The 26,454-nt window shown below is 49.3% G+C and overlaps 1 protein-coding gene across 2 annotated transcripts; it reads right to left on the minus strand.

Moving 5' to 3' along the window:
- Positions 1 to 6,401: 6,401 nt before the first annotated feature.
- Positions 6,402 to 18,492, minus strand: C1QTNF2 (C1q and TNF related 2). Of its 2 annotated transcripts, XM_079772669.1 has the most exons (4): positions 18,418 to 18,492; positions 9,060 to 9,152; positions 8,298 to 8,550; positions 6,402 to 7,186 (listed from the first exon to the last, which is right to left on the minus strand). In XM_079772669.1, the coding sequence occupies exons 2-4, from the start codon at positions 9,087 to 9,089 to the stop codon at positions 6,573 to 6,575; spliced, it is 897 nt and encodes a 298-aa protein (XP_079628795.1). In that variant the 5' UTR covers positions 9,090 to 9,152; positions 18,418 to 18,492; the 3' UTR covers positions 6,402 to 6,572. The 2 variants fall into 2 exon arrangements, with proteins under 2 accessions (XP_079628795.1, XP_079628796.1); XM_079772670.1 differs by lacking the exon at positions 9,060 to 9,152 and having other exon boundaries at positions 18,418 to 18,484.
- Positions 18,493 to 26,454: the final 7,962 nt, after the last annotated feature.

The raw sequence follows: 26,454 nt of genomic DNA on the forward strand, positions 1-26,454 counted from the left end.
CCTGCTTGCCCCCTACTGGGGGATCGAGCCCACAACCTGGGCATGTGCCCTTGACCGGAATGGAACCTGGGACCCTTCAGTCTGCAGGTGGATGCTTTATCCACTGAGCCAGACCAGCTAGAGATGAAGTCCTCTTTTATTCCTGCCCTGGGAACGCCTTCCCACCCCGCTCCCTGGGCTCACCCAGCCTGCAGTTCCCAGCTCTTGTTGTCACTCCACCTGTAGAATTCTCCTTGACACTCTTCCCAGGACAAATCCTCACCTTGCCATTCTCCCGCACCATTGTCTCGGCAGACATTTTGCTCTTACTGGTGTGGTCATCTGTCCAATGCCTGTCACCTGTGCTACACTCTAAGCTCTAGGAGGATGGGAACCAGATCTAGGATTTGCTCATCCCAGTATCCCCACTGCCTGACTCAGTGCTTGGCACATACTAGTAGTGGAGGCTTAATAACATTTATTGAACAAATAAACTGGCCCAATTGGGCTTCTGGATGAAGCCCACCAGTTGTTCAAGATCTGCCCTCTACAACAGCGATTTTCAACCTTTTTCATCTCATGGCATACATTAATAACTACAATTCTGCAGCACACCAAAAGATAGACTTTTTGCCTATCTGACAAAAAAATGGGTGTAATTTTGATTAATTCATGGCTATTAATGGACGGCTATTGTTATATTAGCTGTTGTCATTTTTTTTTTATTTGACAATCTAAGGAAAAAGGACAGTGGCCCTGACTACATAGTCAGGTATTGCACGTTTTAAAAATTCTTGCAGCACACCGGGTGAAATAAATCACTGCTCTGGGGTGGGCAGGCACCCTCAGGATTCCCATTTTTCTCTCCTCTCTGTTGCTTATAGAAGGTGGACCTTCCAGACCCTGCCCATCCTCCTCCAACAGGTTCTGGTTGTAGGACGCCTGAACCAGGACTCCAACCAGGGGATGGGGAGCTTTTCAGCGATTTGCCCACACAGTTCTGCCAAGTGACCGGGCAGCTGAGACGTGGGTCCGGATTGAATGCCCTCGTTAGCCTTTCACCTCCAAGGCCCTTGATCTCCATGTAATTAAGCTCGTACATTAATGAGTTTTAAGGGATAAAGGAGCCCCACGTGGACTATGAACATTGCCCACTAGGAGGCCATTTTGGATCATTATCAGCCTCAGCTTGAAAACCACTTACTCGAGGGAGGGGATGAATGGCGGTTGCAGGCTTACAAGGGCATCAAGGAAAAGAAATACCAGTGATGAAACGGAACCCTTCCTTCTTCTTTTTTTAACCAGGGCCAACCTGAGACAAAATGATAAAGTAGATGAAAAATGTCTCTTTTTAGAAAAGGGCAATGTGCCCATAGCCATCTGTGGGCCCTTTCTGAGAATTTCTTTGTAGGCTTCTGCCTCTGAAGCAGGAAGAGGGGGATGGCGGGGAATTTCAGCGAGGTTGTTAGGGGTGAGCAAGCAACCGCCCCCCTCCAGCCGCGGACGCTGGCTGAGGAGTTGGGCCTGCGAGCTTACCTTCCCAGTGGCCCTCAGAGCTCCATTTCCAATGTCCACCCGGGCCTGAGGGCAGCTGTGGACAGCAGGAGGGGGAAACGAAGAAAAAGGAACACACACATGGCCCACCCCCCATTAAGGAGCAGGACTGGAGTCTTTCCTGTTTCCGGTTTCGCGGGGCCCAGGGGTTGGCGAGGCTGTTCCTCAGGGCTGGCTGAGGAGCTGCCAGGACCAGGCTCACCGGCTGCACCTGGGAAGCTGAGGGGGCAGAGCCAATGCAGCCGTCTCTCCCCTGGTCACAGCCCCACCTGCTCTGGGGGACTCTGACTCCCCAGCTGTCTGGGGACCAAGGGTGCCTTCCCCGGCCTTGCCACACGAGTGCTCCGGAGATGTCCACTGACCTGGCAGGAAATCTTTAATCCGCTAGGCAGGGCCATGCTTTGCGGGAGGGAAGTGTTTGGGGCCCAACCCCCTACCACTCAGGGGAGCTTCGGTATCAGAGCACTCCTCGTGGCTGCCCTCCTCCCGGGGACACACAGCAGGGCAGGGAGGGCCTGGCCAGGGCCGCCCCTGGTTCCAATCCCAGCAATGCCTTTCCCAGCGAGGTGCCCTGTGGCATTCTTCCTAGGACTGGTTTCTCCACCGGGGAAGCAGGGGTGCTGAGAAGCTGAAAAGGAACAATATACGTCAAACCCAGCATACGGCTAATGTCCACTAACAGTTGGTCATGATTTCAGTTCTAGCCCCGGAAACCGAAGAACAGCAATCTGGTGAGAGTCGTCAGGGGGAGCAGAGGGCCGAATGTCAAAGTTCAACGCCTCAGAACACGCCGGCCTGATTCGCTCGGCTGTTTCAATTTAAGCTTCAGGAATGTTCTTCTTGGCTCTGCTTTGGAGACAGGAACGTAAATGTTTAGTGCCAAAATGGGTTCAGAGATCATCAGAGCCAATCCTTCATTTTACAGATGGGGAAACTGAGGCCACAGACCAGAAAAGTCTTGGCCAAATCAGACCAAGGAACCTGAAGACAGAACTCGGGCTGGAACCCAGGTTTTCTGTTTCCCTGACAACTGCTATTATATTCCTGCCCTACACCAGCTGTGACTGCAACTTAGAAGGTGTGCAAAATCCCTTTAATGAAAAGGCTAGGAAGACATGCAGCTCTTGAGTTTATTTTTATTTTTTGTTAATCCTCACCTGAGGATATTTTCCCACTGATTTTTAGAGAGAATGGAAGGGAGAGGGAGGGAGAGACAGAGAAACATCCATGTGAGAGAGACACATCAATTGGTTGCCTCCTCACGTGCCCCAACCAGGGCCAGGGATCAAGCCTGAACCGAAGTACATGCCCTTGATGGGAATCAAACCTGGGACCCCTTCAGTCCGCAGGCCAACGCTCTTTCCACGGAGCCAAACCCGCTAGTCGCAGCTCTTATGTTTAATTTTTGTTCTTTCCCCAGAGAAAGGTCACGGTCGCATAAAACAATGGGCCAGAATGTCTCCCTCCCTCTCTTTCCCTCCCTCTCTTTTGTCTTTGGCCCTGAAAACAGCCTGGAGAGGAGACCAGCGTAGGTCTTTCAGCCAGTAAGCCTTAGGACTGAAGGTTTGCGTAGTAGGCATGCTCCCCCTGGTGGAATAAGGGAAGATGACAGGCAGGACATGAAAAGAGAATTTCCACCCGAGGGCCTGGCTGCCCAGGGGTCCCACACTACTGCTGCAGCTTCAGCCTCCCTTGCCTCGTCCTAATTCCAGCTATCAGACTTCCTCGTTATTTAAAATTTCTATAGTTTCTCCACCACAGAGATTTTTTTGCGTTAGTTTCGATGTATTAAAATATTACATTACAGTATTATTTATAGTGATTGCTGAGGTTTGGGGCACCCTTTAGGTGAGTGCCTCATTTGCCTCCCCTTGGTCATAGTCCAATCCAGTAGTCAGCATGGGAAGACCCTCCCAGATGTATGCAACCCCCCTCACTTGCCTGATGAGCGCTGAGGCCCGGCAGGGCGGGCCAGGCAGGAGTCAGGACCGCGGGCCTGTGCTCTGTGCACTGTGACACCCGGGGCGTCAGGTCCCAGGCTCTCTCCAGAAGGGGACGGGGACAGAGACGCTCCTCGCTCACACGCCAGCCGGGCTCCTCTGAGCCCTCTTCTTGACTAGGCCTGTCAACCTTGGCTCATAAAGACGCCAACAAACCCCTACCCGTTTCTAACAGCTCAAGGCTGCAGTCCTAGGATGACCCGACCCTCCCGTAAAGTGGCTGCCTGAAAAAACTCAAGCCAGTGAAAAGAACGTACGGTCTGTTCTCGCCAACATCTGAAGATAGCACCCCGTCTCCCGGTCTCTGTCTCCGCGGGAGCGGAGGACCTATTCGATAAGACCAACCCCCCTTCCTGTATTTTTGTAAGTTTTCTCTTCCCGGACTCGGCAGTGCCCCTCCGCTCCTCTCCCTAGTCCCTCACTCTTCCTTTAAAATACCCGGCCACCTTTGTATAAAGTGAGCTCACGATGCAGTCTTTTCCCTATAGAAAATTGTATTATTGCAATTTATATATTACATATTCCCTACATACTGTGGCAATAGTATACTACTGATTAAAACCTGACCTTGCCACGTTAGTGTTGAGCTGCGTTTATCTTTGACGATGGCTGCCTTTCAAAGTGCGCCCCTTAGGAGAAATGACCTGGGGGTCAAGGGCGATTTTACTGCACAAAGGTGCACTGGGTTCTGGGTTTTCATCAATGCCTGCAAACGTGAAGGCATAAAGGTAGACCTGTCTGCTGAAGCTCACAGTATGGGGCTGGTCTCCCCCACCCCCATGTGTCTGGAAAGGTCCCTTTTGGGGACCCCTTCCTCGTTTGGGCCTCCATCCTGCATCATTGGCCTGAGGACTCCAGTGGTTACCAAGGAGGCAGCCACCTCAGCAGTGTGAGTGGCTAAACCAGCCCTCCTCCTTGCCATCAGTGGGTTACCAGAGACCCTCTGAACCGTGTCACCTGCTTCTGCCCACCTGCCACAAACCCAGCAGCCCTGGACCACATCCAAGGGAGACAAGACCCCAGCCCAGGTTCCTGCAAGCTCTGCCTCCACCTGCCCCACCCCCCACCATGAATGCTGACTGTCCCTCCATCCTCCCCGCAGCCCTGGGGATTCCCTGGCAGGGTGACAAAGGGACATGGGTTTAGATCAGGCCCAGCAATGGCAACCACAGAGCTCTGGGTCCCTGCTCGTCTTGCTCAGGCTGGATTTATTACCCAGGCTACAAAGGCATAAGTTCACTGCCTTCAGATGCCTACCTCCCCGGAGGAAGGAAGAAAAAATGGTTAAATAAAGGGAAAGTAAAAAGAACTGTTCCCGAAGATTCCTGCTCAAACTCAGAAGCTGGCCCCTCCCCACAGGGGTGCCAGGCAGGACCCCGACCTACACATGAATCCGTTTGGGTCCCAGGCCCCTTCCTGGGTTTCTCAGATGCATCCTAACCCCATACTTTTTGTGGCCCAGTGAGAATGGAGTTATTTTAAATAAACCCCATTTTATTTATGGAGGGGGCCGCCCCTTCCTCGACCACCCCAGGCAGGGTTCCCTGTTCCTGGGGTCCCCACTGGCTCCTCCTTTCCTGCCAGAGGTCAGGGAGAGCCATCTGCAGGGAGCTGTGTCTTCAACCGAAAGTTCTCCCCGGCAAGTGACCTGTGGGCCCTCTCCCCACCTGCCACGTTGTGCTGTGGCTTCTTGTCCCTGGCTCCCTGCACACCGGAACCCCGGGGGCAGGGGCAAGACTCATTTACATGCTACCACCGTCTCAGAGCTGCAGTTCTCGGGCTCGCGAGGATAGCCTGGTGTATCTCACTGATTGACAGGTGGGCCTGCAGGTGATCTGTAACTAATAATCAACTGCTTCAGGGTGAGACAGACTTGACTCATGCACGGAGCAGATTCAAGGTTACCCCTGCATTAACGTCATGCTCACTCCCGCATCCCGACAAGCTTTCTTGAGCGGAATGAACTCTGCCACAGCCTGTGAGGTTCTGTATAATCTTCCAGCCTCTCACCTCAGGCCTCCATCCCCTTTGTCACTTCCCTCTATCCCTCTGGTCTTCAGCTATGCCAAGCTCTCCCCAATGTCAAGGCCTTTACACTTGCAGCTCCTTCTGCCAGAAGACCCCTCCCCACAGCTCTCTGCATGGCTCCCTCTCCTGTTTCAGTGCTCAGCTTAAAAAGTAGCCCAGCCGGTGTGGCTCAGTGGTTGAGCATCAACCTACGAATCAGGAGTTCATAGTTCAATTCCTGGTCAGGGCACATGCCCAGGTTGTGGGCTCGATCCCTAGTAGGGTGCATGCAGGAGGCAGCCGATTGATGATTCTCTCTCATCATTGATGTTTCTATCTCTCCCTCTCCCTTCCTCTCTGAAATCAATAAAAATATATATTTTAAAAATTAACCTCTTCCTAAAAAAAAAGAAATAAATAACTTCTTCCTGGGACTGACTTGGAGGGGACTGAAGAGAGCCTTGGGTAGCTGGGCAGCTGGAAATACTCTGTTCCTAATCTACACAGAGCTTACCAAGTGTGCACATATATACAAATTCATTAGCTGCCCTTTTAAGATGTGTAGACTTTACTGCATGTAAGTAAACCTAACAAGATGGAATCCAAAAACAAACCTCCACCTCTTCCCTGTCTCCTGTTCTTCCGATTACTCTTGGCCATGGCGTGTGCATTTCCACCCTGGCACAATAATTACATGACTTGCTTGTTTATGTGTAAATTGTATCTCCCACTAGAATGTAAGCCCCATGAGGCCAAAGCCTCTGTCCGTCTTGTTCACTGTGGTACCTTCCAGAGTATAGCCTGGTGCCTGTCACACAGTAGGTACTAAAAATAAAAATAAAATAGTGAATGGAGAAATGGGAGGATGAATAAAAAAGCTTGGATTTAATGATGGAGAAAAAGGGGGCAGAGGAGCTCGGCCTGAGTCCCGAAGCTCCCGACTCCCGGCCCCAGCAGACAGTTTAGGGGTCTCGCTCTGTCAGCACCAGACCAGGAGTGCGTGCCCTCCCTGGAGACCGAGCGCCGGCCTGCCTACACCTCATTGGGGTCCTCCTGGTCGGCGTAGATGAGAAAGCCTGTGAAGAGGCTGTCGGTCCAGTAAGGGTCGTAGAAGAGCCCATTCTGCTCGGAGTAGAAGATCTGTAGCCAGACCTCGTCACCCTGCTTGAGAGCCAGGATGGTGGAGCCCGAGGCCACGTCGTGGTTGCCCGTGTTGGCGTCGAAGGTCCGGATGCGGTACTGGCCGTTGTGCACCAGGCCAATGGCCAGGTGCTTGTTGGCCAGCGTGATGTCGTAGGTGAAGTAGTAGATCCCTGGCACGCTGCAGATGAACTTGCCGCTGGACGCGTTGTAGTGGCCGCCCTCGTTCATCAGGATCTTGTCGAACTTGATGGGCAGCCGCTCCCGTGGGTAGCTCTTGGTCACCGCCACCGAGAAGGCCGACCTGGCCTGGCCACTGCCGCAGCTGCAGGGGCCCGGGAGGCCCGGCTCCCCCTTCTTGCCCTTGGGCCCCTTCTTGCCCGGTGTGCCGTGCTTCCCTGGGGCACCACTCACCCCTTTGGGGCCGCGAGGGCCAGCCTTCCCAATGGCCCCGGCTTTGCCCTTTGGTCCTGGCTTTCCCCGGTTACCTGTCCGGCCAGGTGGACCTGGAAGACAGAGCAGCTGGTGTAAGAAGGGGCCTCAGAGAACTAGCAGAGGCTGCGGGCCCTGGCTCTCCATCTTTGGAGCACAGGCCTTTGGTAATGGGAAGAACAAGAGGGCAATGGGGCCACCTGGAAATGGGTGCAAGTCCTGATGGTGGAACCTGGGCCACGTGTCCCAGTCCCATCTGGAAACCGGGAACGGTAATGCTTACCTTCCAGAATCATTGAGGATCAGGGCAAAACGAACATAATTCACAGCCTTTTCTTTTTCTTTTCTTTCTTTTTTATAAAATATATTTTATTGATTTCAGAGAGGAAGGGAAAGGGAGATAGAAACATCAGGGATGAGAGAGAATCATGGATCGGTTGCCTCCGGCACGCCTCCTACTGGGGATCGAGCCCATAGCCCAGGCATGTGCTCTGACCGGGAATTGAACCATGACCTCTGGGTTCATAGGTCGAGGCTCAACCACTGAGCACGCCAGCCGGGCCACAGCCTTTTCTTTTCCCGCCTTCTAAGGAAGAGTCTGGTTTGTCTGGCAGAACAATCCTTTGATGGGCTGTGCTGGTTGTGGGTTGAGGAGAGAATTGGAAGAAGACTTTGACCTCAAAACATTGATCTTAGTGCAGTCCCTGGTTAGTGCCCAGATCCCTGCACACATGTGCAAGGGTGGTTAGTGCAGTGCCGCTTCCAACAGCAAACAGTGGGAACAACGACTAATTGCCCGTCCAAAGGAAAAAGATTTAAAAAAGGATGGTCCATCCATAACGTGCAATTCTATGCAGGAGTTTTTAAAAACGAGGCAGATTTATGTGCACTATATGAAAACTTCTCTAAAATATCCTGTGAAGAGGAAAGAGAAGGCAGCAGAACCGTGTTTTGTTCAAAGGAAACCACAACGCTCTTTCTATACTCATGTAAGTGCTTAGAAGCGTGCCTGGCCCACAGTAAGCACAGCTAAGTACACTCGGCACGCCCTGCAGAACGTTTCCTGTAGAGCGCCTCTTGGTCCCTAAGACCCATGTTTCATAAAATGTGCATTTCTCTCAAAACAACATGTTTGGCCAATGATTATATAGAAAATATTTATATTCATGTCCCCTAAACTCTTACCTTCCTCTCCACTGTCCCCCCGGTCCCCGTCCTGGCCATCCTGGCCGTCTTTGCCGGGAAAGCCCATCCTTCCCACCATTCCTGAGGGCCCTGGGGCTCCTGGGGGGCCGGGGGGACCCTGGGGGCCAGGTAGGCTGCAGACAAGTTGAGGGGAGCCCTTCTGGAAATCCTTGCGGGCGAAGGCACCAAGCAGAGGGTCGGCCGCACAAGGGAGCGCACAGGCCAAGAGCACCCAGGGGATCATGGTGGTCACCTGTAGGAGGCAAGAGAGCTGTGAGCAGGTGAGTTCCGCTGAGCGGACTGGGGGTCAGTTGGAAAGGCACCCGGGGGGAGGGAGGGGAGGAGGGGGAGGAGGAAGAGGAGGAGGGGGAAGAGGTAGTTGGGAGAAACTATATTTCTGACTCCTGCTCTCTCCTACATCACATACAAGTAGCTGGACAATGTCTTGAGTCTATATACTGAGTGGCCAGATTATTATGATCTCTGAACTCATAATAATCTGGCCACTCAGTGTATATCCTATATAATAAAAGGCTAATATGCAAATTGTCCCCTGAGCCAGTTTGACCAGCAGGCAGGCCGGCCAACCACCCATGTCCCCTCCCCCTGGTCAGGCTGGCCGGACCCCACCCATGCACGAATTCATGCACCGGGCCTCTAATATATATATACTGAGTGGCCAGATTATTATGCGTTCAGAGATCATAATAATCTGGCCACTCAGTGTATATGGATGAGCTGAGTCATGGGCCCAGAATATACCTTGGAGGGGTCTTGGGGTGCGGCACTCATCAACACACCATCGAACTCTGGAGTAGCCGGACTTATGGCCCAGTGACAGCTGGCTGGGGGGAGCTGTGCACAGAGAGAAATGATCCATGGTTTCCTTCAAATATGTGGCACAGCCCAGCCGGTGTGGCTCAGTGATTGAGCGTCGACCTATGAACCAGGAGGTCATGGTTTGATTCCCGGTCGGGGCTTGATCCCTGGTGGGGTGTGTGCAGGAGGCAGCCAGTAAATGATGCTCTCTCATCATTGATGTTTCTACCTCTCTCCCTCGCTCTTCCTCTCTGAAATCAATAAAAATATATTTAAAAAAATAAAGTTGCAGTATGATGTAGCTGGTGTCACGAATGCTCCTTATGGGTGGCATCAGTGATAGCAGAGGTGGTAGGCAGATGGGGCAAATGCTGGGGAAGTGTTACACTCATGACGTGCTGTTGGAAAACGGTGCCCCAGACACCCCCCAGACCCCAGGCTCCTCATCTCCTTCCCTTGCTGACTTGCTGAGAATCTTGGGAAACGAGTCAGGGTGACTTATCAGCTGGGACACATCTGGGCTCCCTGAAGAGAAACTGAATTCTTCAAGAAGGTTTGAGCTGGGTTAGGAAGTTGTAATTTTGGACAAGGGAGAGAGGAAGGAAGCGGTGGGAGCCAGTCACCCAGGCACGCTGAGCGTCCTGTGAACAGCTGGATGAAGACAGGCAGGAGAGAGGGGAGCCCTGGGCATCAGTTCCCATCCCCTCTCTCTGACCTCCACTCTCAGTCACACGTGCTGGGCAAGAGGGAGCAGGGCCTGCTGTCCCGCCCATGCCAGTCTCTGTGAACAGCAGGGAGAATGCTCAGTGACAGCTGGGCCAGGGCAGGCCCCAGCGTCTGGCAGGCGGAGGAGCGGGACTCTGGAACCGGCAGGGAGCGAGGGGTTTCTCAGAGCTGGAGCCTGGAGGTTCCCACCGGTGCCAGGGACTGTTTTGGAAATAAAGGCGGGGTGACTAGATTCTGGTTCCAAACCTAGAGGGAGGGAGAGGAGAGTCTCCTTGGCCCCAGGGCACCTCCAAGAAAAACAAGGCTCCAATAGCCCGCCCCCAGCCTGTGCCCCCACCCTCCGGTCTGGCCCCCCAGTCTACCCTCCATACTGAAGGGGTGAGAAAACCTGGGGTGGTGTGCCATGGCCCCAAGGAATCCAAACATGGCCAGTTTGGTCATGTTTACACAACCAGTTCATGGCAGGAGTTATATTTGAACTTGGGTTTGGCTGACCCTAATGGCCACATGCTTTCCATTATGTCAGCGTTTCTTTGATTTTTCCTCCTGAATATCCCACATTACAGAAGGGACCTTGAAGTGTGTGTGACAAAGCTACAGAGAGCAATAGAGAGAGTTCTTTGATATTGTGTATTTTGTCATTTTACACACACACACACACACACACACACACACACACACACACACACACAAGCGACTTTGGAAATGTAAGCTGATGCTTTTCCTCCCTCAGGATCCCGATGCTTGGAGAGAATCTCCTGTTCTCTGACAGATGCGCGCTGGGCTTAGCCAAGATGATTGGGAGGGGGTGGGCCGCCTCCTGGGCTCTGACGCTCCACCACGAGCCTCTTTGGAGTGTTAGGGAGGCATTTCCAGGTGCTGAACCAAGAGCACACGGGGAGGCCATCAGTCCATGCCTGGACCTGGCAAGCACCTCCTCCCTCGCTCGCTCCCCCACCCGCACTCTCCCAGTTGAAGCGGAGGGATCCTTGAAAAGCACAGCTCAGCCTCATCACTTCCTGGATGATCTTACTCCACTGGCTGCGGGCTGCAAAGAGCAATATCAGCACCCCTGAGGATGTGGCCCACGAGCCCCTAAATGACCTCCCTCCCCCAAATCGCAGCTCCTCCCACCTCTCACCGCTCCTCCAGACACCCCTTCTCTGTCAGACCAAGCTCCATCCTGCCCCTCTTTCTGAATCCCTGGGCCCCACCCTTTGGCATGCCGGCTTAAATAGCGCTTCTTCCAAGGCCTGCCGGTCAGCCCTCCCTTGGGACCCCAGCTCCCTGCCGGTGTCCTTCCGGCCCTGCAAGCCCACCCGTATTGGCTGTATTTGCCGGTTCACCTGCCTACTGGGCCCGCTGCCTCTCCCATGTGCCTCCCATGGCAACGGAAGCCCCTTGGGAGCGGGGACCGCAGCCAACCTGCTATATCCTGGGGCTTCCAACTGGCTTGCACACAGTGGGTGTTCAAGAAATACTTGCTTGATTCGTGAGTATTTGAGAACACCCACAGCAAAGGGAAATCAAGGCAGTGGCCTAAATCAAAAAGGGCACCCAGACTCTCGGATGTAAAGAAGTTTCCTCCCTTCCCATTTTTTTGTTTTTTGTTTCTAACCCAACCCAGATCTAACCCCTTCTTCCTTTTGACCTCCCACAGCACAGGGCCCCCACCCCGACTCCAGGGAGGGGTGTGCAAATATTTTACATCTAGCAGGTGCTCCATAAATGTCCATTCAACTGATTACAGAGAAGTATTGGTCCTTCCTCATCTTTTAAACATTATCTTAGTTCCTAAATGGTCCTCTCTGGTGTGAGTTGAGTAGGGGAGGCTGCATGACAGCCTTCCTGCCGCAGAGAAAAAATGTTCCACGGTTAAACCCCAAACACAGAATCATGAGGTGCTAAGCTTGGATGGAGTTCTTCCGTCTGGTTGTAATTTGCCCGGTCCCTTAACTCATCTCTCCGTTAAGTAGCTAATGATTCATAAACACACATGTTCTGGGAAAACGTTAGGCACGAAGAGCCCCAGCCTGAACTGTCAGGGAAGCAGCCTTCCTCCTTCTCCCACTTCCCCTACCCTCTGGGCACCCTACCCCCCAGTTCCTTCCCAAGGGCCCTCCACCCAGACTGACAGGAGAAGGTCGTCTGTCTTTCGCTGACTCTCCCGGAACATGGTCTGCCAGGAGAAACTCTGGGGACCCTTGTCTGGGCCTTGAGCAAGGCTGCCAGGCCTGAGTTCTGAATAATCTCACCTTGCAGATCAGAGGAGGTAAATTATGCGTGAATACAATTGACCTGTTGGTTACCAGGCTGTGACACATGGGTAGGTAGGGGTGATTAAGAGACATGAGAAACCAGCCACTAAGTGTCCTCAACTGTCCAATAGAAATAATACTATACCTACCTCGTGGAGTTGGAATAGGAGTAACGAGACAATGTCCCCAAAGCTTCTTGTGAGGTGTGTGATGCAGTAAATGCTCAGCAGTTGAAGATAACTCTGCCTAAAATTGTTGCTAATCTCCTCTGTCCAAAGCCCTCAGAGAGCTGCCTGCCTCATCCTTCAAGCCTCAGGTCTAATAACCTCTCCTCGGAGAGTCTTGCCCTGCAGATTTGCTCAGACCACCCTGGTTGTCCTTTCAAAGCACGTGGCTCCAGTTGTGGTTAGAGATTTCTTTGCTTCTTGGCTTGCTAACTGCCTGTGCCTTTCCCCTGGAGAGGAAGGTCCAGAAAGCAGAGGCCCTGCCCGTCTTGCTCTGTGTGATGTCACCAGAGTCTAGTACAGTGCCCGCCCCGAACGCAGTAAGTGCTCAGCTCATAGCTGTTCCAGCCTTGAGTGAAATGGTCACTCACATAAAGAGCAACAGGATCCAAAGGTTTCAGTAAATGTGCGGATAACAAAGCCACACTTGGCTACTGAGGGAAGCCCAGGGAGATGACTGGGCTTGGATTGGGAAGACTGGGTGCATGTCCTAGCTCTGTAACTCACTGATCACGTGACAGTAGAAAAGTCATCTTATCTGGGCTTCCATCTCCTCACCTACCAAGTGGAAATAATAACACTCGCCCCGGTCTGCCTTACAGGGCTGTTCTGAGAATCCAACAAGATAATGGACGTTGAAAGCAAAACGTGATACAAAAGTGAGGGCCTTGTTTAAAATTGTAATTGCCGCCAACTGCAGCTGAACTAACAGCACACAGCCCTGCCCTCACACTAGGGGCCCCCCGGAATATTTCACAGGAAGGCCTCGTTGTGATTAGGAGAGGATACCTGAATCTGACCCAACTGGGCAAGGAAGGGCTGGTGGTTGGAATGGGGTGGAGCCTGCTTGCAGATGAAATGCTCCCAAAATTGGCTTTAATGGGAGTGCAAATTCTATAATGACAAACACCCCATGCCCTCCCTGAATTCCAGGAAGCAAATTGGAAACAGCCCTGTCCAGCTTCACTTGAAGAGCTGAGACCCTCACCCAAGGATATTTTTTCTGCCTGGAGGGGAGAGGGGCTGCTGCAGCGGCTCACACAGCGCTCACCCACACCCCCTTTCCCGGGGTCCTCACATCGATGCCTGTTTGGAAACACTCCAGCATCCAGAGTCAAAATACAGACCATTAGAAGTCATGGGATCCGCTTGTCAAAAGGCCCAGAAAGTATTTGTTTTCTCTCTTTCCACCCCTATTTCTGACTCAGTCTAGACAAGAGGTCCAAGGCCAAACCATGACCTAGTGAGGTCTCAGGAGCCAGGATCTCGCGGGGTTTGTCTCGGTGGCACTCCCGAGAGCACGCCAGCAGTCAGTCTGGTGGCCACTGTATTATCACCCCAAATCCTTGGGAACCAGCCAACGCGGCATGTGATGCGGAGGACGTGGACCCCACCCCTCTGGGCCCTGGGCCCTGTGCCCTGTGCAGTGAGGCCCAGAGTCAGGCTTCGGGGTGGCTGAGGCCAAAGCCATCAAGCTTTGGACCTGCCCAGCACTGCAGTGAGCGAGAAGAAGGAAGCTGATGGGCCAGATGTGAGCTGAGGGAAGGAGGGCCGAGACGGTTCAGAGCCCTGTGTCCAGCTTCTCCAAGCGGCAGATCAGAGGGCTGGGGACGGTGTTTGAACAGTGCTGTCCAACAGGCATATGACATGAGGTCACATGTCATTTTAAACGACCTTATAGGCACATTAAAAAGGTTTTTTAAAGTAGGTGAAAATAATTTTAATAATATATGTTGGGTATACTAATATATCTCAAACATCATCATTTCAACATGTAATCAATGTAAAAATTATTAATGAGGTGTTTCACATTCTTTAATTGGCACTAAGTCTTAGAAACCTGGTGTGTATTTTATACCTGCAGCACATCTTAATTCAGACTGGCCACATTACTTTTATATTATTATTTTAATTTTTTTTTGTTAATCCTCACCCAAGGATATTTTTCCATTAATTTTTAGAGAGAGTAGAAGGGAGAGGGAGGGAGAAACATTAATGTGAGAGAGACACATCGATTGGTTGCCTCCCACATGCACCCAGACCAGGGATCGAGCTTGCAACTGAGGTATGTGCCCTTGACTGGAACAGAACCCAGGACCCTTTAGTCCGCAAGTGGAAGCTCTATCCACTGAGCCAAACTGGCTAGGGCCAGACCGGCCACATTTCAAGTGCCCGACAGCCACATGGCAGCTACTGCCTCTGCTCTAAGCATAGCTGCTTGGGTTGAAATCCCACGAACTAGCTGTGGGGCCTTTTACAAATGACTTATCCTCTTTCCCTCAGCCTAGTCCTCACCAAAATGGGGGTGACAGTGACAGTAGCTACGTTAGAAGGTTGTTATGAGGCTATAATGCTCCTAGAATAAGGTTTGGCATAGGGTAAGAGGTATAAAAGCATCACCTATTCTTATTTCACTATTTCTTGTCCTTCTGAAAATACAGCAGATAATGGGTGTTGGAAGTAAAACCTGATACAAAAATTCAGACCATGTTTAAGATTTTAATTGTCACCAACTGCAGTTGAACTAATGAAAAACAGTCCTGACCTCCTACATGAGTCCTATGGCATTTCAGGTGGAGGCCCTGTAGTCTTAGAATAAATTCTCCATTTTCACTTAAGCTGGTTTGAATAGTGTTTCTGTCGGTTGCTACCAAAAGAGCATCCTAGTGAGGCTTGGCCTTCGTTCCTGCCCAGCCATTCCATGCTGAGGGAAGTTGTGGGGTCCCTGCCTTGGCCACACACACCTATGAGCCACCTGGCGTGACCGTGATCCATAATACAGGTGATTAATAAAGACAGGTGAATCGATGGGTTAGTGCTTAGCTCATGTGACAGAAGGCCAACGAGACATCATGTGTGCTGGTGCTTGGCACCATGGCTTGGCGAGGATGCCCAATCAATGGCGTCACCTATTTTTATTGCCTTTGAGGCCAGACACTGGAATGAAAAGATGTGGTTGCTGCTCTTGTAGGGCACAGGGTCTTGTTCTAATAAGGATCCAGCCTGGCATACCTGTATGACCAGGCTCTAGGCAGGAGAGGGAGTAAGCCTTGATCCTCCTTTCTCTATCAAAGGGCAGCCAGGACTGCACTGAAGACAGGGAAAGGAAATGGGGGTAGGCGGTTCCTTGGGATGGCATAAGGGACCACGCTTGAAGATCTGGAAACTGAGGGAGAGGAACAAAGTCTGAATTCTGAAGGGTTGAGGTGGGGGTGGGGGGTGGGGGGGGAGGAAGAAGGCTAGGTTTTCTTTGACTTCCCTGTGCTTGCTGGTCTCCATGCAGTCCCTTCTGGTCAGGTCCTGACAGACATTCGAAGTAACTCTATAGATCTGGCCTTCAAGAAGCACAGAGCTGGTCTGGTGGTTAAGAGGTTAGGGATCATATTCTAGCTATTTGACCTCTGCTATCTCTGAGCCTCAGTTTCCTTGTCTGTAAAATGGGAGAAAACAATACTGCATGGTCATATTTGAATCATTTGAATTGGAAATTGCATGATAGAAACATATTTATGGTTTCAATTTATGTGTGAAAGTTTGTCAAGGACCTTGCAAGGCAGCAGGAGTTGTACATTGTAAACTGTGCTTATGCTATAGCCACAGGATAGCCCTATACTAATAGGCAAATGGAAATGCTGCCATCCTTCTTTCCGCAGGTGAGTTTTGAATTATACCAGTTTGAATAATATAAGGTCTTTAGGAATGTCTCCCTGAGTAATTTGATGGCCTGTGCCTCCCTCATAGAGTAATTATGAATATTAAATGAGATAATACAGTAAGCAGCCCACAGGAAGTACTCAGTGACAGTAGTGTTATTGGGATATAATAATAATGTGTGAGAACAAGGAGAGATACAACAGGAGGTTAGAATGCACAGCCCCAGTTGGTATGAGTTTGCAACCCCTGATCTAGAGGAAAAGAGAATTCTCCGTGAATTCTTATTTCAAAGCTTTGAGGTTCATTTTCTCCTTTAACCTCCCACAGTTCTAAGAGGCTGATACTATCATCCCCATGTGGCAAAAGAGAAAGAAAGGCAAAAAAAAAAAAGGAAAGAAAGAAAGAATTTTCCCCTGGTCAAAGCTGGATGGAAGCCAGGCCTGTTGACTCGGGCCCAGGGCACAGAACCCATGGACATAAACCTTCCCAGGGCAGCTCTCTAAAGAAGCCATCTACAGAAATGCACAAATCCAACGGAGAATTGTTTCCTTGAGCAAAGCTTCAGCATAGAATTCCTTTCCAAAGTCCACGCAGACTAGAACTTGATGAACAGAAATCAAATTTCTACAGGAGCTCATCTCACAGAGGCAAAGCCAGTTGGCAGGCCTTCCTGAGGAGGGCGTGCGGGAAGCTGTGAGTGTCTGCACTCCATTACCCCGCGGTGAACATTCGGGATCATCAGAGACTGGGACGGTGGAGAAGAAGGTCCAGTCGTCTGTGTCCACTCAGCAGATGAGGATGAGAGAAAGAACAGCAAGATAGGGAGGAATGCAGGGATTTGCAGAGAAAGAAGTAACTTCTTGGGGGAATTTGCTGAATGGAGGGAGAATAGCTTCAAAGATGACCCCAGGCTTGTGAACCAAATCCCGGTTCCTTGGTACAATGACACACTAAGACAATGTTATAAAAACAAAGTGAGTCCGTATCTGCAGATATGGAGAGATGACCAAGATACACAGAGTGAAAAAGGCAAGTTGCAGCATGGAATGTAAAGTATGCTTATCTTTGAGTTAAAAAAAGATAGACACTCAAATATATAGGTATATGAAATTTCCAAAAGGACCCACCATCTTGTTTAAAGGGGTTACCTTTCAGAATCGGGAGGTATATATTTTACTTTTCACTTTCTACCTTTTTGAAGTGTCTGAATTTGTCAGGATGAACATTGTTAGTTTTATGTCATTTAAAACCAAAGGTAATCCTAACGTCGAAGGATTAGAAGGCGGGCAAGACTGGTGTCCCTGCAAGGGGCTGGAGGGAAGTCAGACTCCGGGAAGAAACAGCGTGCGGTGCACTTGAGTAAGAAGGAAGGGCAGGAGTGAAGCTGTGAAAGTGTGGATGCTCTGACGGTAGGCAGCTGAAAGTGGGCATGATGGATGTAACGGCCAGATAACAGAATAAGTCAGAGGAGAACTGTGGGGGGTGTAGAAAGGGAGAATGGGAGAGGACAGACTTCAAACAGTGCTGAGACCAGCCTTGGGTTGACATATATAGGACACTGTTAACGCTATTGCTACTGGCTTAGCGTGGCAGGGATGGGGGGGGGGGGGGCGGGTGGTCTCCGGGAGATGGCCAGTTTAAGGAGGGGACTCTTGAAGGCTCTAGGCAGGAGTTTTGTTGTAAGAGAACAGAGGAGGACCACACTGAGGTTGTGCAAAGCACCCACGGTGTTAGGGGAGAGGCCTGGGGTGGGAGACCCCGGGGGCCATGCAACATTCAGCTGCCATCCAGTCCTGGCATGGGCCAGTGGCGATGGGGATGGAGAAAGAAGAACAAAGTTTGGGGGAGGATGGAGGGTGACAAGAGCTGTGAAGAACTGGGTGCAAATCTCAGCTTGCCGTTTAGTACCCTTTGAGCTTAGTTTGCGGGTCTGTATAATATATAGTTAATTAAATGCTGCAAAGAGTAAATGAGGTAATGCGCTGGATAAATGTTAGCTATGATTGTTAGCTCGGGTATTGGACTCAGACTCACCAGGGCTCAAATCCCTTTGCCACCAGTTATCAGGTGTTCAGCCCTCTGAGCCTGGTTCCTCTTTTGCAGAGGCAGATAAGCTGTTGTCATGGAAATGAAACAGCTTGCTGCAGAGGGCAGGCAGGGCCTGGCCCGGAATAGGCGCTCAATAAGCGGTAGAGGTATAAAACTATCACAGGTAAACCAGGAGCACACGGCGAGCGCTCAGTAAATGTTAATTCGTATTAAATATACTCCCGAAGGTGGAGGTCAAGAGGTAGGGCTGCCCGGCCTGCAAAGAAGGGGCGTTCGCAGTCCTCCCTCTCCTACCGTCTCCCACCCCGCCCCCCGCCCCAGCACCACGTATCCTCCCCTCTTCTCCCCGCCCGCACTTTCCCCGGAGAGTGGACAGCCGGGGACACTCACCCTCGCTGCCCCGCGCGTCCAGGAGCCTCCGGAGCGACCAAGCTGTCGGCCTTGCTCCGCGTCCCGCCTCCCGCCTCCCGCCTCCCGCCTCCCGCGGCCACAGCAGCCGGCCCGGCGCCCGCCCCAGGCATACTTTTCCCATCCCGTCACCGGCGGGAGCGCCTTCCCCGGTCACGTGGGCCGGCCCGCGGCACAGGGCTCTCCCTTCCGAGCTGGTTTGGGAAAAACTTGAAGCGCTGGTGGCAACTTGGGTGTATCGATGCATCTCTCCGTGTGTAGAACCTGTCAGTGTGTTTGGAGGTTTACGTGCACGAAAGTGATTGTTACCAGGCCTTTGCAAGCGTATGGGTATGTGTCCGTTGCTTGCGCGTGAGCATTGACATCGCTGTGGATGTGAGGGTGCGTGTGGGCTTGACGCTTACAATGGAGTACATTTCTCTGTGTACCGACTGTGCGTGTACTTGAGAGTAACAATCGCGAGTGTGTGTGCATGGGTGAGTACATATGTATGCACATGTCCATGCACATGTCTACTCTTGCAGCCTGGTGTGCAACCGGCGTGTATGTCAGTTGCTGGGTGTACATAGTAGTGTCTGGATATCTGTGCGTTGGGTACATGCTTAATGTGTATATATGAGTATGCATAACCATGTACCAGTATGTATGTGCACGATATCTGTGGGCACCTGTTTGTGCAGTGGCTCCTTCGGTGTGTTATATGTATGTATGCCTTGGTGTGATTTTATCCAGATGTGAGTGTGCGCATACATAACAGTGTGGGCAGGTGCCCCTGCCTCTCAGCCCTCACCTCCCTCCTCCCCAGAAGAAAAGGCTTTGCTGGCCTCACCAACTCTCTGGCCCAGCTCTAGGGTCCCAGCTCCCAGAACACACGGAGTGAACCTGTGTGGGTAACAAGCAGACACTGGGGGAAGGAAAGGTCATCAGAGGCCTGGCTTGTGCTTCTCCCTCTTCCTTCCACTGCTGTCTTCCACTAGCCACCAGTATTCCCTGGGCTGCCAGAGCCTCTGGTTAACAGGTGGTATATGACCCAAGGTGTGCAGTCCTTTAATGCAAGTATGCATTCCAACTCTCATGCTGGTTCTACCACCTTAGACAAGTCAGTTACTTCATAGATGGTGTCTCATTTTCTGAAAAGTTGGGAGAATAATGATATTACTGCACTGTCCTTCCCCCCAAAGTTGGGACACTCACCCATAAATGTATTTGGTAAGCCACTGAACTAGGTAGAGAATTATTACTAATATTACATAAATTTTATTTGAGGATTAAAGTTAGTGGGCTCGCCCTAGCTGGTTTGGCTTAATGGATAGAGCGTCAGCCTGCGGACTAAAGGGTCCCAGGTTCGATTCCGGTCAAGGGCATGTACCTTGGTTGCGGGCACATCCCCAGTAGGGGGTGTGCAAGAGGCAGCTGATCGATGTTTCTCTCTCATCGATGTTTCTAACTCTCTATCCCTCTCTCTTCCTCTCTGTAAAAAAAAATCAATAAAATCAATCAATCAATAAATAAAGGGTCCCAGGTTCGATTCTGGTCAAGGGCACATGCTAGGGTTGCAGGCTTGATCCCCATTGGGGGGGAGCATGCAGGAGGCAGCCAATCAATGATTCCCTCTCATCATTGATGTTTCTATCTCTCTCCCCTTCTCCCTTCCTCTCTGAAATCAATAAAAATATATTTTTAAAAAAAGGAAGTTAGTGGGCTCAACAAACATTCATTCAACAAACATTTCATGAGCATCTATTATGTGTCAGTACCCAAGCTAGGTGCTGGAGATACAGAGATATACCAAATAGGCTTGGTGCCTGTCCTCCAAGAACTTAAGAGTCTAGCGAGGATGGTGCAAGTGGTTTCATGTGAAATGAGTGTTACAGAAAAGCATTAAGTATTAAACTGGGTGGTCGGAGAAAGCTTGGGGAAGTGAGGTTCCCGGTAAGCCCCAAGGGGTGACTGAGACCTGTCTGGGTGTAGGGGAGGTGCGAGTTCTGCACATACATGAAAGATGACATGTGAAATAGAGTGTAGGGTGTTGATTCACGGATGGCTAGAAAGGGGACCTCCGTCCACCACCCCATCTGGGTAAGTTGGTCTGTTCCCAGATGTGTCAGGAATGGAAAGGTGAGGAAACCCTGCTTAGGATGCCTAGAGCCCATTCAGAATCTAAAGGGCTCAGGATAGTCCCTCTCTTAGGGTAGAGTAGGAATCTCCATGTGCTACCCTGAGGGCTCCACTGTAACATGTTGAAATCTCTGGCCTGCTCTTGCTGGTAAGAAAATGGTTAATGAGCCGAAACCGGTTTGGCTCAGTGGATGGAGCATTGGCCTGCGGACTGAAAGGTCCCAGGTTTGATTCCGGTCAAGGGCATGTACGTTTGTTGCGGGCACATCCCCAGTAGGGGGTGCACAGGAGGCAGCTGATCAATGTTTCTCTCTCATCGATGTTTCTAACTCTCTATCCCTCTCCCTTCCTCTCTGTGAAAAATCAATAAAATATATTAAAAAAAGAAAATGGTTAATGAAAAGTATAGGAAAAGGCCGTGGTGCCACACTTGGCACCCAGCAAGCATTTAATAAATGTTTCCTGGCCGAGTCAACAGAAGAATGGGGTGGGGGGGTGGTTTTCCAGTTTTGTTACAAATCAGCAAATGCTACAAATCAAGGCTGTCTTCCCCGCAACTCAGTCCCCAGCCTGTTTACCAACTCATCACTGTCTAAATCCCTGCCCAACTGTACCACCGATTTAGATATGAATAATGGACTGATTTGCAACATCTCTTGCTTTTTGAATACAGTGAGGTTGGGAGGACAAGTGCCCCTGACCTTCACGCCATCTGAATCTTCAGCATCTCAAAGCAGGAAGGGTCCTGGGAAATAATTTGGTCTGTAGTCTTCATTTCACACACAAGGACAAAGAGGTCCAGAGACCTTCAGTGACTTGATAGTTGTGGAGTCAAGATAAAGTCCAAGATCATTTTGTCTTGCATCCATGATTAAAATGTAGACTTTCTGACTATTGAACCTCAGAGGGAAGGCAGGGGAGAGTGGATGGGACACAGACAATGGGGTGGTGAGGGCCTGGGCGGAGGGGTTAGGGGGGGGGGCGGGGGGGGGGATGGGAGCGGGCTGGAAGAGGTTAATGGAGGAAAAAGAAGGACCTATGTAATACTTTTTACAATAAATGTAGACCTTCCTGTTTGCCTTTTTTCAACCCTTTCTTTACTCTGATTTTGGTACAAAAGCGTGTTTAAAATGGCAGTTGAATCATTCCAAACAGCTAATGGCCACAACCCAAGCTGTCAATATTTACTTTCAGCAAGGGGCTTTGGGGCTGGGCGGCTCTCCAGCATGAGATTCTCCCAAGCGCAGTCTCGCTAATGTCGCAGTACTGGGGACAGCTGTACATGGAGAGGACTCGCTGCCATTCCACAGAAAGGCCGATGTTGGAGTGAATGTTGTCACTGAGAATGCAGCAAGATGGCAGCTGAACTGTGAGGAAAGCTTTGCAAATTTATAAAAATGAAAACATACACGATTTATTTTTGACATAGCTCTTTTCTTTCCTGTAACTTATCCTGGGAGTATGAGGATGTTCTTGGCAACCTTGTTTGAACTGATAAAAGACTGTAAACAATCAAAATGCCTAGCAATAGGGGACTAATTAAGTAATAGAGACAGACCTCTATGTACTATTATGGAATTATCTCCAAGATAGTGAGAAAACAGTGTGCTTTGTTTTCTACCATGCAGGTTACATAAAGAAGAGGTGAGGAAAACACACAAACACATGGATGTAGGAGTATAATCGAGCTCCAGAAGGATGAACAAAAAACCATGATACAAGACATTGTCTCTGGACTGGGGAACTGGAAAACAGAGGCAAGACGGAGATATTTTTCACTGTATGACTTTTGGAACAGTTTATTTTTTTAAAACCATGAAAGTCTATTAATTATGGACACCCCTTCCCTCAATAAAAATTTTAAAAAAGTGTCTCTTTCTCTCTTTCTCTAAAAATCAATTAAGAAAAACCCCCAATATCCTCAGGTGAGGATTAAAACAAAGTACATGCTGTGCTCCATTTCTTGGAAATTCTTCCTTTGCTCTTATGGATAAGCTGGACCTGGGGATATGGCAGAGAGTTTAGAGAGTTAATAATCATAAACCCTCAACTATTATACACTTGCATTTAAAAAACAACATACGTTTCAAAGAGCATGCTGTTCCAATCTTCCAGGTTTGGGACAAATATTTCTCACATCGTACAGTTGAAGGAACCAAGGCACAGAAGTGGGCCATCTTCCCGGGGTTACACAGGGAGTGGGGGGCAGAGTTGGGCTGTGAGTGCGGATCTGGCCCAGCCATAGGTTCCTTCTACAGGACATATTTAGCTGGGCAGCGCAGTTTTCCTGGGAAGAAAAATAAGAACCAGGGAGTTCTGAGAGGCTTTTCTGGTCTAAGGTTTCATGAGAGTTAAAGCCCTGAGCCAGCTAGAGCCCCAGTACAAACGAAGTCAGACCAAAATAGACATGATTCACATTCAACGGGAAATGACCCAGAAAAGATCCAGCTAGTTTCCAGATGTAACTTGAAGGGCCTCAGTTGGGGAGACCTCGTTTTGGAATCTGATGCAATCAGTTCTTGATGAGGTTTCACAACTCAGTGTGAGGATCCGAAATGAACAGACGTTTGATTTGAGGAAAAGTCCCACTGAGAAGGGCTGGAGGCTCCTGCTTTATAGAATCAAGCTTAGAAAAAGCAGTCTCTGGATGAGTAGAGAAACCAGAGCTTTCCCAGCATCATTTTGGGAGGAAATATTAGAAATAAAGGGTCTAACCCTGCCTTTTGGCTTGGAAGAAAAGCAGAAATCCCAGACTGAGAAAATGAGGCATGATTAAACTGAATACATGAAATTTAGCTAGCGGCTAGAAAGAAATATTTTATCTGTTAGCTGTTGTGACTGGAGAAGTTTGTGTCTCCTGACTGAACCTTGACTGATCAGAAATTTGTACCAGGAGTCTCAGGAAACAGATCCTCAAAGATGACATTTTCTCAGGTGTAGGGGTTTGTCTTTAGACTTGAATGCAATGTTGAGCTCCTTGTCATGGAAATGAAATGTGGTATCGGACACCATTGGTCCACGGCCCACTGGCTGGCGACCGCTGCCCTAAATCACTCTGAGCCTTCCTTACCTTCACCTCCCATGTCTGAGATTAAGCTTCCTTTGCTTGAAGTCTCTGTAATAACCTCACCTGAGGCAGGTGCCTGGTTTTCAGTTTAGTCCGCCCTATATGCTAGCACCAGCTGGTTTTTGCCAAAACTGCTACAACTTTACAACCCCAATTAGGTGTCTCTGAAAGATCTAAATGAAGGGAAATCTTAAGTGGGAGCAGAATTCTGAGCAGTGCATTTGGTTGTCTACTGAACTGAATGCTATCCAGGAATACCAATCAAACTCCCGTATTCAAAGGCAGTTACTAATAGCTTGATAAATGGCCAGGGACTTGAAATGGATTTAGAAGAGAAGGGACAAGAAGGTCTGGGGGTGAGGTATGTGGATGGACCTTGCAGAATAGGCAGAGAATGGAAGATTATTGCGCTCCAGGTGAATGCTCATCAAAGGACACTGTGCAATCATGAGACTGTACTGTGCAGGCATACAGCTATAGGGAATATAATTACCCATGAGTCCCGGCTACTGCACTCCGAAATTCATCACTGTACCTGGACTGCTCCCAGCAAATAACCAAGAGTGGCAGGAATACTAAGGCACATATGGGTCTCCTGTGACAGCTGACTTTGGCTTGGGGACTTTCTGATGGCTTTGCTGAACCTAAATTAACAGAGGAGGGTCTCAATAATTGTGAGGACATGATGATGTACTTTATAGCAATTAGTCTTTCTCCAGCATTCCTAATGATTGCTCAACAGGCCCCTGTAAAGAGTGGTCATGTTAGCAAGGATGGAGGCTTACTCACAGGGTCATCAACATGGACTTCTCCTCACCAAGACTGACCTACTGAGTGCCTGACCTGCTAACAACAGAGAGCAGAGACCAACACTGAGCCCTGATATGGGCACTTGGTAGCAGGCTAATTGTATTCTACCCCTTCTATCACGGAATGGGCAGCAATTCACTCTCACTGGAAAAGACACATAATCTGGATAAGGATTGCTTTTAGTACTTCTGCCAACCTTATTAACTGTCACGTATCATATACCAATTGCACCTCATCAAGGACTAGCAAAGGAGTGTGTGCTATTCTGCTTAGAGTACCATAACAAAATACATAGACTGAGTAAACATTATTTCCCATAGTTCTGGAAGCTGGGGAATCCAAGATCAAGGTATGGTAAGGTAGCTTTCACTCTGAAGCCTCTTCTCTTGACTTGTAAGTGGTCTCCATCTCTCTCTGTGTTCATATGACCTCCTTTGTACTCCAGAAAGACAGCAAGCTCTCTGTTGTCTCTAATGAAGGCACTCATCTCATCCGGCCAGGGTCCCATCCTCATGACCTCATCTAACCCTAATTACCTTCCAAAGGCCCCACCTCAAAATACCATCACATTGGGGGTTACGGTTTTATCATGTGAATTTTAGGGTGGACACATTTATTCCATAACAGAGTGTGGAAACAAATTGCTTCTTGTGTAATTTATTGGTCTTGTCATGTACTTCATCACCCAGAAAAACCTGGTCTGTTTGAATGACAGAATGATCTACTTAAGACTCAGACACTTGCTGTTGGGAAAAAATAACCTAACAGGATAAGGTTCAATCTTCTAGGATGCATTATGTGCTTTGAGTTGGTAACCAATGAGTATGGTTTTGTTTCATTTCCAAGGCAGAATGCATTGGTCCAGGAATCAAGGGTTAGATGTGGGAGTGACTTTGACTATTGTATCTAATAACTCAAAGAATTTTTGCTTCCCATTGCTGCAGCTCTGAACTCATGGTTTGGAAATCTTGGTTCACCAAGGGATGTAACAGTGGTTCAACTGAATTGGAAGTTGAGACTGTCACTGACCATTCTGGGCATGTGCTATGAGCGTTAATGCCAGGGGGTCTGAAATTGGCCTGGTTAAGGCATGACACGTCCTGATGAATAGTGTTGCTTGTAACCAAGTTTCTGAAGAATTTCAGGGTGGTTTGTACCAGTTTGTTATCATTGTTTATTTTAACAGAGAGGTAATTTATACCTAGAGACCTCCTCTACACCTGCCCCCACCCCCCGAAAAAAAAAACCAAACTTGGTTGTTGGGGCTGATTTTTAGGCAACAGATTAATGGGACTGCTACTAAATTTGAGTGAGTTGAGACTTTGTGTCTCCTCATTTGCACAAAGAATAGTTGCACCTTAAAACCCCCTCAAAGTTATGTTTATTGTATAGAAATTCAAATATGGATAGAAAGGGCTCAATGGATGCTAAAATAGCCAAAGGGGTAGAATGTGATGGTTAAATTATTGTCTTTCATCTTCAAATCCATCCTTCTATACTTTCTATAATCCGCTTTGAGATGCTGGGATTATAACCCCATTGAGTACATTTCTTCATCACCTAGATTTCTGTAAGGCTATGCAAATAAGAGATGCAAGAGAGATAGTGTAAATCTACAGGGCGGGGCAGGGAGGGACTTGTTTCTTCCTCTTCAGCTTCCTATTGCTGTATCATCTCTGCAGTGGTTCTTTACCCTGGCATGAGCATTAGTTCCAGTTGCAGTAGAAACTAACTGTTTTAAATGTTCAGTTTTCACACTTCCAGAGCCAGCCTCATCATGCCAACATATCAAGCATTATACATACTCATTCAGATTTTTTCCTTTATTACCTTTGGAAATTTTCCCAACTGTTTTTGACATTAGATTACACTAGGAAAAATAAAGACATACTTTGTAACTACATTTTAAAATGAAAGAAGGCATGTATTTATTGACACAAGTATTTTGATGAATGGTGATAATGTTTAGTTTTGTGTAGATAATATAAATTTACAGTTTTCAAGTGGTAGTCACATTCCATTCC

This window comes from Cnephaeus nilssonii (assembly GCF_951640355.1).
Source record: "Cnephaeus nilssonii genome assembly, chromosome: 5".
Classification (NCBI taxonomy): domain Eukaryota; kingdom Metazoa; phylum Chordata; class Mammalia; order Chiroptera; family Vespertilionidae; genus Cnephaeus; species Cnephaeus nilssonii.